The sequence below is a fragment of the Leptidea sinapis genome, chromosome 1 (assembly GCF_905404315.1).
Source record: "Leptidea sinapis chromosome 1, ilLepSina1.1, whole genome shotgun sequence".
NCBI classification, from domain to species: Eukaryota; Metazoa; Arthropoda; class Insecta; order Lepidoptera; family Pieridae; genus Leptidea; species Leptidea sinapis.
The window spans coordinates 16,949,044-16,965,140 of record NC_066265.1 but is presented as its reverse complement, the minus strand read 5'-3'; the positions used below and the strand labels follow the sequence as shown (position 1 = coordinate 16,965,140).

General features: G+C 36.2%; 1 protein-coding gene across 1 annotated transcript in view; it reads left to right on the top strand.

Moving 5' to 3' along the window:
- Positions 1 to 1,107: 1,107 nt before the first annotated feature.
- Positions 1,108 to 16,097, top strand: part of LOC126966115 (transmembrane protein 64) — a 30,115-nt gene continuing 15,125 nt past the window's right edge. Inside the window, exon 1 of the mRNA XM_050809992.1 lies at positions 1,108 to 1,824. Within this exon, the coding sequence (XP_050665949.1) occupies positions 1,285 to 1,824 (540 nt within the window). The 5' untranslated portion in view covers positions 1,108 to 1,284. The remainder of the gene's footprint in view (positions 1,825 to 16,097) is intronic.

Below are 16,097 nucleotides of genomic sequence, written 5' to 3'. Positions count from 1 at the left end.
GGCCTGCTTATGGACCCCCCATTGGTCTGTGCACTTTGCCCGGCTAAATTGAGTACGTACTGCCTTCCTTAGTTGCGTCAGCTCTATATTCCACCAGGGCACGGCTTTCACACCATGGCAAGTTTATCTGGGACAACTATCTTCATAGGCCGTTATTACAGCCTGATTGAGGTTCTCTATCGCTGCTAACAGGGTTTTATGGGTACCTGTTGCAGTGGAGATGTTGTTTCTTGAGCTTTTCTTTGTATTTCAGCTAGCCCGTTCTCTTAGGATTCCTGTGTTCTCCTTTCCGACCATGTACTCCTGCAATGTTAAATCTTATGATTCTATGGTTCAGGAGAAACTGACCACTTTGTGATATGCCTGCAGAGGACAGGAGACGCGATGGTTACGTCTAATACCTCCTTCCTAAGTGTGGTTACAAATGTTGGAGTGTTTCCTGTATTTTATTTTATTATTTCTAAATTATTTTTAATTATAAATTCATGAAACGACTCACCTCTAATGTTTGTGTTGCTGTTACCCCATTCTATGTGGTATTTGCATCAAATGACAGGAGTAGGTGCTTGCTGCTGCAGTAGTGAGCTGGTCGGATGAGCTCGGTTGATGGTGTGGGTCTGTTACCAGCGCAGTATGCTGAAGCAATGATGAGTGTTTGCTTCCTGCCCTCCAGTTCACAGTGAATTTGCAGGGCTGCAAGAACCCTCGTCATAAGCTCTGAAATACACGTGAAATTAATGTTATTCCTCACAAGTAAGCAGGCACGAGGGTGGTCACACGCTCGGTCCCACACACTTTTTCTCTATTACTATTTGTTTTTTTTTCATGTACTTCCCGTGTTCTAGACAACAAATATATTCTGGTAAGATATTTTTTCTAAAAATAAAACATGTAGTGTAGGGATAATATCTCTGAAAAAATCTTAAAAGAATAGACAGTCTGTTGACTGTTCTGAGTACTAATAAATCCTAGACACGACGGCAGACGGACGAAAAAAAATATTATTTGTGCTTTGTGCCATTTGTCAATTGACAGCTGATGTTTGTCATGAACATTGAAATAAGTACAAATCTTAGTACAAATACAATAGTAAATTGCCCAGTTGGTTGGGAATCGAACGTGAGGAAAGTTTACTTATCTTTGTTTTTATTTATTGTCCCAGTCCCAAATTGATCTAAACAGACTCGAAACTAGGCCATGGCGAATTATATTCTATTTTATTCGCTGTCCTTACGTGTTTCATAAGGTATTTGTGTCATTGTCTTATAATAAATCATTTGTAAAATGGAAATAATTAACATTGAAGACGGTGAAAATGATGCGACAGTGGTGACTAGAAAGAAAAGTGTTTGGGCAAAAATAAATAACAGAACGACGTACAGTTACTTATTTAACATCGTAGTTTCGATAATATTGTTGACGTGCTTACTGCTTATATTGTATTTTTTCAAAGAATATTTAAAGACGATTTTATACTGGGTCGACTCCCAGGACCCAAAAATTATATTTTTATTGTTCATGGGATTGTTCCTTATCGTGAGTTTCCCTGTGACCATCGGGTACCTGGTGTTGATTATAACAAGTGGATATTTATTTGGAATTCTAAAGGGTTTGGGGTTGGTAATAGTGAGTGCTAACTTTGGAGTGGCGATCGCTCACTTCACGCTGAAAATGGTGCGCGGCTATCTCCCTCTCGATCGGCTGTTGAAGTCCGATACCGCGAGGGCCCTCCTCAAAGTGATCTCTGGCCCTCAAGCTTTCAAGATTGTGTTCTTTGCAAGGTTGACTCCAATTCCATTTGGACTACAAAACACTATATTTGCAGTGAGTAGCTTTTCCTCTTTATATTAATAGTTTATTAATCAACTTGATTTGTAGTCTCTTATCTAGCACTTCTAATAACACAAACTATTAACAGTTCAGATATTAATTTTACAAGATATTTAGTAATTATTGATCAATGACATTCAAACCATTTGAACACATTCTAAGGTAATAACATATCTTTTCTGATAAAACATTGATATCAATAATCATTGAATTATTAAATTTTTATTCTTCATATTGTGGCTTTGGTGGAAGGGCACCACAAATTTAAGTAGACCACCAAGCTTATATATTATTTATACTAGCTGTCCCGACAGATGTTGTTCTGTTTATAATAAAAAAAACACTTGCGGGTGGAATTTCATACAAAATCTGTTCTTAGCTGACCTTGACTCGGCGAAAGGAATATTCCTACCAAATTTCAAGTCTCTATGCCTTATGGTTCCAGAGATATTGTGATGAGTCAATATATAGGTGGAAATCTCATATGTATATCAGGTATATATTTACTGTAATTAATTTTATATTACAATAAGTCATAAATTATACTAATTATTATTTTTTTTTATGAAAATAAGGGACAAGATGAGCAAAACGTCCAGCTGATGGTAATTGATACGCCCCGCCCATTTCAATGCAGTGCCGCTCAGGATTCTTGAAACCCCCAAAAATTCTGAGCGGCATTACAACTGCGCTCATCACCTTGAGACAAGATGTTAAGTCTCATTTGCCCAGTAATTTCACTAGCTATGGCACCCTTCAGACGGAAACACAGTAATGCTTACACATTACTGCTTCACGGCAGAAATAGGCGCCCTTGTGGTACCCATAATCTAGCCGGCATCCTGTGCAAAGGAGCCTCCCACTAATATTATGGATGTCATTAGCGATCCATGTGACACTGTCCTGATATACATCTATAGCTTCTGTTATTCACACCAACCCTTTTTCCTTTACCTTACTCTCTCTTTACCCTTTCCAGTCCATACAATCTGATTTCCCATTCACTCAAAACACAGGACATGTGCGAGTCAGACTTCCACAAGGCTTGTTTACCATCGTACATATGAGTTTTAGAAGTTATATTTTTATACAGCAAAAATTTTTGTAGGGAGAAAAACATGAAATTGTTTTGAATTTATTTTGAAATGTTTTTTATTTTTATTTCATGACTACAAAACTTTGTACCCGTTTAAATTTCTTCTTCATTTCTTAATATTGAACATTACCGCAAAAGTGCAATTCACACATTGTACTAGTAAAATCTTCAAAAAGGATGAAGAATCTATAAATGTATAATACATATACATGTACAAAACACCATGGTTGGTGTTATGCTTTTTCTCAAGCTTAGTGCATGCACACACAAACACATATTAACACATGTAGAATGCTGTCGCCCAAGCAAACAGAGAGAACCAGAAACACCAACGAACAGCAACAACAACGGGTCAGCATTTGTATAATAAATTTAAGATGTGCATTGTGCATAAACTGCATATGAGGTACATGTTGCTAGGATGATACATGATTTCAACTGCTATGAAAGACATTACTATCAGCACTACCATGTTTATATTCTGCTGGTGTCTATGTAGTAATATGTTATACACATGACATCAGAATATATTAAGGTATACTACATAATATTATTATTATGGTGTAATACATAAGACAATCTCTCCACCTCCACTTGGCTCATTTGGTAGGAGCATTTAAAACAATGCTGACATTTAATTTTTCATCAGTTTCAATCAGTTTTCGTTTGGTATCTTAATCAGTTTTGGTAAGAACTGTTACCAGACGACCTTCACGGAAATTCTCCCAGAGATGAACGTCCGAATTCATAGGAATACACAGAGCTACGAGATGAAGTTTCACCATGCAATGCTGATTGAAGTCTCTGGCAACTTTCTTATCGACTCAAGCTCAATATTTTCTCGAGTAAAACTCAGTGTATACACAACACAAATTCCTAACCGTGTTGTGAAAACAAAATATGAAAATCATATTATAAACTAAAATTTAACCTACTCTCGAAGTGTTCGTTTTCCACATACTGTAAAATGCTTTTTTTTTTATTATTTTATTACAAATGGCCAGTCCTTTCAGTATGTATGTAATACCTGCGAAATAAAGGTTGTTTAACAGGAAATCCCGAATGAATTATCCGAAACACGTTCGGATCGTTAAATGATGACGTTAAAGTTTATAGGCCATTAATATAATCTCTGTGTGCCGCACTCTCGTGTGGGCTTATTTTTATCTACTGATGCAACTACTGGTTAAATTAAATTACCGTTTTGACAGAATTATAATCGATAAATTAAAATACCGCATCAGACGAAATGTAAAAACTGAGTTGTATTTTTTTTTGCATTAAGTTGCATTACGTAGATGCCATAGATATATTGTCCGGTCCCGTTTCGCACTGACATTAGAAGATTGGCAATGCAAATCATCAAGTGAAACCAAAGTCTGATTGCTTGTGTCAGTGCGAAATGTGCAATTCTGAAGATTTTCTTTCTTAGATGAGTTATATCCAGGTACCATATACAACTGTTCTATTATTCTATTAAGCCCTTCTTATTCTGAGTTAGAGGATGTCTCTTAACTCAGTGTGCCGTTTGGCAAAGGCCTCCTCTAGCTCTTTCCATTGGAGTCTGTCATGGGTCACTCTTCTCCAGTTCGGGCCCGCTGTGAGTTTGAGTTCATCCTCCCATCTTGTTCGAGGTCTCCTCTGGCTCCGCGTGCAACCTCTTGGATACCAATCTGTGACAATTCTGCTCCATTTCTCCCGGCCATCTCTCAACATGTGGCCAGTCCATCTCCACTTCTGCTGATCTATTTTATTAAGTATGTCGGTTACTTTAGTTTTTTGTCTCAGGTCTTCGTTTCTAATTTTGTCTAGTCTACGTGTTCCCGTCATACTTCGTTCCATAGATCTTTGGCAGTACTTAAGCCTGTCTCGGTGCTCATTGTTGAGTGTCATGTCTCACATCCATATGTAATGCAGGGTAGTATACATGTGTTAAATACCTTTCTTTTTATGGTAATGCTGAGATTGGTGGACTTCATGACTTCCTTCATAGACCAATATTTTTTCCATCCATTGGTTATTCTTGTATTTATTTCTTTGCTTGGGAGATACAGGAGATATTAGTTGGCCAAGGTATGTGTACTCTTCTACATATTCTAGGAAGGTTGTATTTATGTTAATTTCGGTTTTTATTGAATTTGTCATTAATTTTGTTTTTGTGGTGTTCATTGTTAAACCAACTTTTTCGCTTTCCTTGCATAGGGACTCGATCATACCTTGTAGTTTTTTTGGATCTTCTTCGAATAATATGATATCATCTGCAAATCTGAGGTGGTTTAATTTCTTACCATCTATGTTGAGGCCCATGTGATCCCAATATAGTTTGCGGAAAATGTTTTCAAGGACTGCAGAAAATAACTTGGGGGACACTGGATCTCTTTGTCTTACACCCCTTTTTACTTTAAACTCTGGGCCAATTTTTTCCAGTTGAACTCTTGCTTTACTATTTTTGTATATGGTTTTAAGGACATTAATAAACAACTCTGGAATACCTTGACTTGACAAACTTACCCACATGGCTTCGTGGCTTATGCTGTCGAATGCCTTGTTATAGTCTATGAATGCCTAGTATAGATTTTTATTGTACTCATTGTATTTCTCCACTACCTGTTTCGCTGTGTGGATGTGATCTAATGTTGAAAAGTGTTTCCTGAAGCCAGCTTGTTCGATTGGCTGGTTTTCATCAAGTCGTTTACTTATTCGATCCAATATGACCTTTGAGAATATTTTATACATATTAGACATCAGACTTATGGGCCTGTAGTTACCTATGTCTTTCTTTGAAACTTTCTTATGTAATAGGATGATGTGTGATGTTTCCCATTGTGTTGGTATCCATTGGCTATTCATTATTCTATTAAATATTTTGTGAGTACAGGAGCTAGTTCAGTGGCCATCCCTTTTAGAAGTTCATTGTAGATGTTATCAGGTCCTGCTGCTTTTTGTAACACTTGACTCTGGATAGCCTTAAATACTTCGCATTGCAATATTTCCGGCTCAAATTCTGTATCTGGATCTTGAGGCTGAGTATGTTCACTTTGGTTCAGTGTTTAGAAGGGGAAGTCTGCGTATATCTTTTCATAAAATTGTGTGGCTATTTTAACTATATCCTCCCTTTTTGTAGCAGTCTTTGTTCCTCGTTTGACTTTCGGGATCCATTCTTTGTTTATTTCTTTTAATTCTTTAAATGCTTTGCGCACACCTCCTGATTTAATAATATGTTTCTCTAAAGTCTGTAGTCTTCTAATTTTGCGATCCCTCCTTATGTTTTCTTTTATTTTTTTACTGGTTTCTGCAATTAGTTTGAGGTTATTCTTTTTAAAGGGTCCTGCTATTTGGTTTTTTTCTTTCTTCTATAAGGTGAAGAGTTTTCTCACTGAGTGGGCGTTTTTGTTTCCTACCTGGTTTGATTTTTGTAGGAGCTGTTAGATATTCTTCTAGTTTCTGGTAACTTTCTTTGATGCTAGTGTTATCATTTATCAGGTCATAGATGTTTTCTGGCAGTGATTGGACTAAGTCCTTGCAATTTGGATCAATTGTCCTGTTTGGTATTTTCTTAATATATTTCCTGGATGCCTTTGGTGGATTTATTCTGAGTTTGCTTCTAACTAGTCGATGATCAGTGTTGAAGTTAAGATTTTGTACAACAGAAGTGTCTATAAATGCTTTTGGTTGGTTGCTTGCAATGTAGTCTATCTCATTTTTATTTTTTCCATTTGGAGAACTCCAGGTCCACTTATTGCTTTTCTTTTTTTTTAATAGGCTATTAAGAAGGTGTAAGTTGTGTTCCATCAAGAAGTCCACTAGTTTTTGGCCATATACAACTAGTTCCACTTAATTTACTACTACTACGGAATCTTTCCACAAAAGCGAGACTTGCTTCGCTAACAACAAACATCAGGCCGTTGCAGGCTGATAGCGTGTACGGAAATGATCTCGTCTGTCTATCTCGCTCTAACACGCTCTTATGCAGACCCTTTCGCATTGCCAATCTTTGGTACACATCTATAGTAGATACATTAAATATCGGTTTCAAAAAATAGCCTGGTAGCGGAGGCTGCATTACCAAACAGTGGTATCGTTACATTAATACTTTATCAAGAAAAGCGAGCCGTGTCAGTTAAATGTTAGAATCTGTATAACCGCGTATGCTGCTTAGAATTTAGAACTAAGTCAATTAGCCAATTATTCATTTCTGGATCCCCATTGTAATTTGGAATCGAGACTAATACGTAGATTTTTTTATTATCACAAATTTATTGACTATCAATAAGTGACTCCTACATATTTTAACATTGAGTAATAATGAATTATCCACACTTAATGAAGCCAATAAACAACGAGAGTTGTTCGCTTCGTCATAATATTATGTTTGTTTGTTTCTGTTTGTTTACTTTGAATTTATATGAAATGTCAGCACGTATCTTACTATTATTTTTTTTCTGGCCAAATCACAACTTGCCACTTGCTCGATACTATATTACGACCGTTCAAAATCAATTAAAGGTCGCTAAAAAATAAAACACACTATGCCGAGCTTGGTTAGGTCCTATTTTTATTAACGGTCATACGCCAATGTGCTGTTTTCTAGAGTCATTGGCTGTAGGTAATGGTCGCTAATATAACTCTGACCCAGTTGCCCTAAGCAAGATTTGAAGTTGAAATTGATTTTTTTTTTCACATAATAAGGCACATCGTTGATGTATATTAGAAGGAGGAACGGTCCAAGTATTGACCCTTGTGGTAACTCACATTAAATAGAGCCCCGGGAAATATTCACATACGCTCATTGAATATTATTGAATTTTGCTGGAACTTCCCACAAAATGGCGCTGCAACGCATCCGCGAGCTGCCTCCGTTTTTTGACGTTGAAGTAAATTAATCTTTAACGAGAGTGTACTGTAAGCATGGGATGGTAACCATCTTGAATAATATTCTTCAAATGTCGTACAAAGTGACGCGCGTCGGGTTGAAGTTAACCTCTAATTTAAGGGGTCCGATTACTTAACTGCGCTGTTCTTCCGTCCGCCTGTCTGTCAGCGGGACATATCTCTAAAGCCGTTGCAGTTATAAAGCTGAAATTTTGATGGATATTAAAAATCACAAAAAAAAACGAGTTTCGATTAATAAAGTTTTTAAAAAGTACACAGTGTTATTTTATGTTCATGTGCGACTTGCGACTCGCGCGTGACCTATATTGAACGTCTGTTGACAGACAAGTATATGAGTCGTTAATTATTTGATAACTATCCATTGTCCCGACAGTTAAAAGGTTAAAGATTCCAAATAAGTCTGGAACTTATTATCTACGCGTTTGTGAAAGTAATGAAAGCGTATTAAAGTTATGGGCTTGGCGGATAATATTTCAAATGAGAGACAATAATATGCAAGCGAATTAAATTATTGTATGACCAATCGGAATAATACGAATTTTAAATTTCAATTTTTACCCTAATTTAACAGAAAAAGCAGCGAAGTTGTCATTGTACATGTCGTATCTTGTAATATCTTGAATGATTGACACACAGTTGTTGCTGGTTCTTAACAGTTTCAGGAATCACTGGTGGGTGTTATAAGGCATGATATGAATAAACTAAACAAATAATTATACATATAATGTATGTTTTAAGTACAGTCCTGGACAAATTAGAGGAACGATGGAAAATTAGAGGAAGAGATAAGAGCATAAAAGGAACCGCGCTCGATCTTATAATTTCATATCTTATCAATATAATTCAGAAGGTGGACGTGAATGGCAGAAGATCTCCTCACAGTATGGGGGTACCACAAGTGTCTAATCTTGGACCGTTCCTCTTCCTTATATATACAATTGATCTTTCTAATCTTGTACAAAGAAAAAACATAAGGTAGTATTGTTTGCGGACGACACTCCACTGATATTTAAAGTGAAAAGAAAACAAGTTATGTAAGATAAAGTAAACGATATTCTATCTGACATTGTGTACTGGTTCAGCGCTAATAGTCCCACACCAGCGCCCTTCCCCGTATCCAAGCCACCAGGGTTATCTCATCAAGATGCTTGCCATCGCGGCGGGTAATACCATTTGGCTCTAAATCAGCTGGTATATTAAGAGGGGAAAATGCCCTGCGGAGGATTTCATTACTTAATGCTGACATGACGTACGGCCTGCCGATTTTAGGAAGAGTATCTATTTGAACCCCTTATCGACATTGATGCTGTTCGTTTAAGTTTATACCTAGCCGGAATGATATGCATATTGAGATTGCCATATTGTCAAGTAGTATTCCAATAGGCGCAGAAGGCAACGCTTGTAACCAAGTACCCGACTCATTTATATCACTTGTATTAGTAGATGTAAGCAAAAGATCATCATAGACTGACTTACAAAGAAGTGTGTGCCATGCTTTTTGATACTACATCGTCTGTAAAATTTTGAATATTTGCAATATTTAGCCAAGCAGACAACAGCTTACATAGTACCTAGACTGATTAATAAACTGCTACGTGACTTAACCGACTCGTTGACTGACCACCGATCAAATTATCGTGCTTAACTATTAATTGTATCAAGTACTATTACTTTTATTTGTAAAATTATAATGTATAGCTAAGTTTCTAACGATTGTGAACAATTTTTTCTTTTATTAATTTAACTCTGTTGGTGTAGACTTAATTTAGCAATTGTACAAACCTCAGTGGTTTTTATTGCTTTGAAACCGCAATGTAATTTTTTTTTATTAAAATATAAAAAAAAAATCGCAACGCAATCTCTGACTTACCTAGTACATGATTACAATTCTAGTAAGCAAAGGTATGTACCCAATTTGGGTTTTACTTGTTATTTGTATATTTCAAGCCGAGAAATTTATTGATCACTAGCTGACCCAGCAAAGGTTGTTGCCGATATCAAAATCGCGATACAAAAGTAACTGTTGATCGTAGATGGGTGAAAATTTGAAGTTGTATGTATTTTTTAATGCTGACTCATAATCAAACAAACTTAAAAAAAATAACATAAAAATTAAAAAAAAAAATCGTGTTGACCACCCTAACATTTAGGGGGATGAGAAATAGATGTTGTCCGATTCTCAGACCTACCCAATATGCACTCAAAATTTCATGAGAATCGGTCAAGCCGTTTCGGAGGAGTTTATATAGATGGAGGAGAATTTTATATATTAGATGTAACAAAATGAAGATAAAACAAGTCATTAAAAGTAAAAGGAAACAAAAATTTTTGAATGCAACATTTTTTTTTGAATAAAGCAGTTTACGAAAGGTTCTACAATACTTAGTATTGGCACCTCTAGCTCTTCGAACTGTTTCCAATCTCCTTCACATAGTCCTAATTAAAACAATAATTCTTGTTTGAATGCGTTTAATTCTTCTTGTAATTCGTTTAAGTTCTGTCATACTAGCGTCCGCAGGATTTAATTTCTTATAGTCTCCAATGAATGTCCCAAACATGCCTCTATGGGGTTCAGGTAGGGCGAGTATATTGGCGCCTCATAACATTGGTATTAACATCTCGATATATATCTAATATATTAAATTCTCGTGTCATGGTGTTAAACATTGAACTCCTCCGAAACGGCTTGACCGATTCACATGAAATTTTGAGTGCATATTGGGTAGGTCTGAGAATCGGACAACGTCTATTTTTCATCCCCCTAAATGTTAGGGTGGTCAACACGATTTTTTTTTTAATTTTTATGTCATTTTTTTTTTAAATTTGTTTGATTATGAGTCAGCATTAAAAAATACATACAACTTCACATTTTCACCCATCTAACAGTTACTTTTGTATCGCGATTTTCATATCGGCAATACAACGTTTGCTGGGTCAGCTAGTCGAAATATAAAATTTTTAATTCAAATTCAAAACTTGACCAAATTTTCACAGTAAATAAAAACACTACATAATATGCAATAATTGTATTATACATAAATAAAATTTGAAAAACAACAAGATTTTATGAACTTCTTATTTAACTCTCAGATTGTGGCTTCATCTACAAACAAAGCATACAGGATTTTATAACGATACGACACTCGAACGGTTTACAAGAGCAACATCTCAAGTCAATTTCCTAATATGCAAATATTGGGGTTGAGCAGGTTATCAACTGTAAAGTAGATCCTGTAGATGAAGCCACAACCTGAGAGTTGAACAAAGCAAACAGAATTTTATAACGAGGCGGTACTCGAACGGTTAGCTCAGTTGGTTAGAGCACCGGCACGGAACGCCGGAGGTCGTGGGTTCGAGTCCCTCATCGACCATAAAATTTTGTTCTTTCTCAAATTTTATTTGTGTATTAATCCTAGAAGTGATGGTTATCACTTTAAAAACAACAAAGTGTGTTATAATATAAAAAAAATATTTGTAAAATAAAACGGTGTGTATGATAATTACAGCAAACAAAAAAGTCAAAGTTTATTTTGCGCGCCGCTAAATCTGTCCATGAGTGTATGTAATTAATAATGTAATTACGAAATGATAATGGACTTTCTGATATTAATTTTAAAATTGAAATATTATATTCATAATGTTAACACGAGGAACAAACATAAACTTGTTATGCCTACTACTCGGTTGGTTCGAGTTAGTAAGTCTTTTGTTGGGCGATGTATATGCTTCTACATATGATCCCAGAAAATGTACAAAACAAATGTGTTACGAAATTTAAAAGAATTGTTAAAAAACGTTTGAGTGGGAAAGGTTATTATAGCATAAACGATTTTCTTAATGACACCACGGACTGGGAATAAAGCGAACACCCTCAGGATCTTTAATTATAAATGTTTATTGTACGATATTACATTGTAATCCATATTTTATATTAAAAAAAAAAGCCCGTTGAGTTTCTTGCGCCCATTCTTCTCAGGTTTGAGGCAGTCTCTTTTGAATGGGTGGTAGTTTTTGACGTTCAATAAGTGATTTTAAATCCTATTTTGAATAAAAATATTCGAATTTGAATTTTTTTGAAATTTTTATGGAAGCAAGTACCTACATAAAAGAAATATTTTAATTGGTGTTTTATAAATGAGGTTCAGAGAATTTAAGTTCAGTCAGTAAGAACGGGTGACGAGTCGACAGTCAGTCAGTGTCGTGCCGCGTGCGTCCTTCACCTTCGCTAATTGGCCAGTTGTCGAGAATGTATATGAGATGAACGGCAACGTTAACAAGGAGTCGTGTGTAATATGTTTGTTAGTGTATGTTATCTACCAGTGGGAGGCTCCTTTGCACAGGAAGCCGGCTAGATTATGGGTACCACAACGGCGCCGTGAAGCAGTAATGTGTAAACATTACTGTGTTTCGGTGTTAACGGCGCCATAGCTAGTGAAATTATTGGGCAAATGAGACACGCCCTGGCCATAACAATGCAGTGCTGCTCATAATTCTTAAAAAAAAATCTGAGCGCACTACAATTGCGCTCGTCACCTTGAGAGATAAGATGTTGAGTCTGATTTGCCCAGTAATTTCACTAGCTACGGCGTCCTTCATACCGAGACAGTAATGTTTACACATTGCTGCTTCATGGCAGAAATAGGCGCCGTTGTGGTTAATTCTAATAATCTCTTAATCTAGACAGCATCCTGTGCAAAGGAGCCTTCAACTGGTAAATGATCATAATGGTAAGTGATCACTGCCGCCCTTGCTCTCCTGTAACACCAGAGGAATCACAAGAGCATTGCCATTTTATAAAGGGTGAAATAAACGAACATATTAATTTGAAAATCGAAAACACATTAGTCCGTGGCAAGCGAAGATCTAACATGAAGCTCTATGGTGAGAGTTAACGGTTCAACATAATATTTCCTCACCGATGGATTATTATATCCTACTAATATCTTCCCTTTCTTGGCGTTCGTCCGTGCAAAATGGGATTTTTTTATTTATTTAAAACATCACAAAATCCACAGAACTTAAATAAGGGTTATAATAATACTATTTTGTAGGACTTACACCTAATAACGGATTTACAATATTTATAATAAGACATGATATTTGTGCGTGTCTGGTTTGGTGAGAGCGCTCGTGTGTGTGTGTGTGTTTGGGATGTCGCTATGCCAACTTACAGCCGTTTTCAATAACCTATCTATCCTTAGATTAACTTACTAGAGGTAGACAAATATATCTTTTTACGCTTACCTACATTTCAATAACCTATCGTCTAACATCTAACATATATTGGACATAACTATGGATAGATAAGATTTGTCACTAAACGGTGACAGCAATTTATCCGTAACTAGAGCTACGTTATTGAAAATGGCCGTAAATGGTTGACAGGCTTGCCCTGCATGTTTTAGTATGACAATTGTCTCTGTTATCCATACTTAAATACTTTATTGAGATTAAAACCTTTAGTTGCGAATGCAACAGGCAAATACTAGTATTTTAGTTATAGACTCAGTTCTACAGCATACGCGGTTACTTAGATATAATTAACAGCACCACTTCACAATCGGCGCTAACAGGCGATTACACGCGAGCACGATCGCGTGGAGGGCTTATTCGCTTCTATTCGCCGATCATCGTCAAAGTGATCGCGGCGATCGGAGACGTGTCGGTTTTTAGGGCACGCATCAAAGGGAATTCGCGTGTAGTTGCGTGCGCGTGCCCATACGATTGCAGGTTATTCATTCACTGGAGGACACTGGACAGTAAGCGAAGCCGTACGTACTTCGCCTCGACGCAGTTGTCGCGGCGTTGTATTGTTTTCCTTTTATTTACATAGCGCTAGAACGATACAATGACTACTGAGTGGTCGAATGAAGAAACATTTAAATTCATAGAACTTTATCAGAACTACACAAATAAAATTTGAAAACCGCGACCTCTCGCGTTCCGTGCGATTGCTCTTCCAACTGAGCTAACCGTTCGAGTGACGTATTGTCATGAAATCTTGTATGCTTTGTTCAGGTTATGGTTATGCACTTTCTACTTTTTGAGTCTCGCACCGTTCATAAAATTTTGTTTTCAAATTTTCATCACTTTAAAAGACATAACAAATTTATCAGAACTACCCAGAAATATGGAATCCCAAACATAAGTATTGTATACTGTAATAAAATGAATGTTACAATGTTAATGTTCTTGAATTCTTCGCGAGTACAATAAGTTAAACGATACCAATTCAGAACTTGATATATTCGGTGGTGGGCTGGTCAGGTTTAAAGAAAGTGTTGTTAAACACTCAATCTGCATTTGTCAAATAAGTAGTTTTTCTTTTTTTTTTCGTCTCCAATATTTTAATAAGTTAAAGTTATAATTTGTACTTTCATTTTTTATTTTGTATTTATTATAGCTTAGATAGTATTAGTTCTATTTTTCAGAAGTATTTAGGGAGCATTTTTTGTAATTTTTATGTTCACCATTGTCGTATACTTTAGAACTACTAATTGTAACATTAGATTAAGAAAATTGTATTGTATATGATGTGGTGTGCTTTAATAAATAAATGTTAGCAGCAGTTATAAACTGCCGCTCAATAAATGATCACGGATGATCGGATGCTTACACGATGATCAGCAATTAAGTTGTCGATGACAAACGATCGTACAAGTAACGATCATCGCCGATCGTGGAGAGGAGGCTTAAGACACGGCGCGCCTAGTATACTTTAGTTATTTCCATTGAACTGTTATATTATAACGGGGAAATACACTCGATATTAATACTATTTTTGCAGAAGAGCGCTATTCGCGCTATTTATAGCTTAGGTACACGTAATAGTGAATCACATAACACCAGGAATTAGCATAAAGCTGTTACGTCTGGTACTCGACTACAACTTAATTGGTTTGTTTGTTGTGTTTAGGTTATTTATACCTTAGCATAAATGACTTTTTTTTTAAAGTTTCGTTGTCGCATGCGTCGTGCTATTAGCTTCGGAATAGATAGTCCGACAGTGTACATACAGCTCATACGGACGCACTAGATATTTCATTGCGGACTCCGCACTAATAGGCGGCGGTGGCCTGACCCGTGGTGCCTTTCTCACACTTTTCAAATTCAAATATTTTTATTCAAGATAGGATGTCAGAAAGTCAAAAAACTACCACCTATTCCAAAATGAATGCCTCAGGCCTGAGAAGAACGGGCGCAACAAACTCAGCGGGCTTTTTTTTTCATCAAAAAATATGTTTAAAAATTAACATTGTACAATTGAACTTATTATTTATTAGCCTGAGGGTGTTCGCTCCATTCCCAATTTGTTGAATAAGAAAGTCATTTATGTTATAGTAAACTTTACCACACAAACGTTTTTTTAACAATTCTTTTGAATAACGTAATACTTTTGTTTTGAACATTTTCTGGGATCTTGTCGTAAAGGCATATACATCGCCCCACGAAAGACTTACTAACTCGACTTAGCCGGACTATTTTCTATATCCGCATTGGATCACACCGCTCAAGATTCTATGAAGCAGTACTCGTTGATCCAACGACACCGCCGCAACTATTACTTTTGAGCGAGTTAAATTGCAATGTTATCTGACAAAACAATTAATGGAAATAAAATCTAATATATAAAATTCTCATGTCGCGGTGTTTGTAGTTAAACTCCTTCGAAACGGCTTGACCGATTCTCATGAAATTTTGAGTGGATATTGGGTAGTCTGAGAATCAGACATCTATTTTTCATCCCCCTAAATTTTTTTTTAAATTTGTTATGAGTCAGCATTAAAAAATACATAGTAATACTTCAAATTTTCACCCATCTACGATCAACAGTTACTTTTGTATCGCGATTTTAATATCGCCAATACAACGTTTGCTGGGTCAGCTTGTAGTCTATATAATAATACCACACTATGCCATGTAGCATAGTGAAAGAACCTTATAGCCCATTGTTTCTCTGATCTGTATGTATAACTTTAGCATGCCTGTTGTCCGTATTTCAAGTGTGTGCAGTGCCATACTTCTATCGCAGCAAGAAATTTATCATCATTATCACTTCAGCCGGAAGATGTCCACTGCTGTTCAAAAGCCTCGCCCAAAGGTCGCCATGACGATCGGTCCTGCGCTGCCCTTATCCAACCTATTCCGGCGATCTTGAATAATTAATTTATATTGTATAGTAAGTTAAAAAATTATTTATATTAGTATTTTTTATGAAAATAAGGAACGAGACGTTCAGCTGATGGTAATTGATTATTGCAAAACCTAATAATTCTGG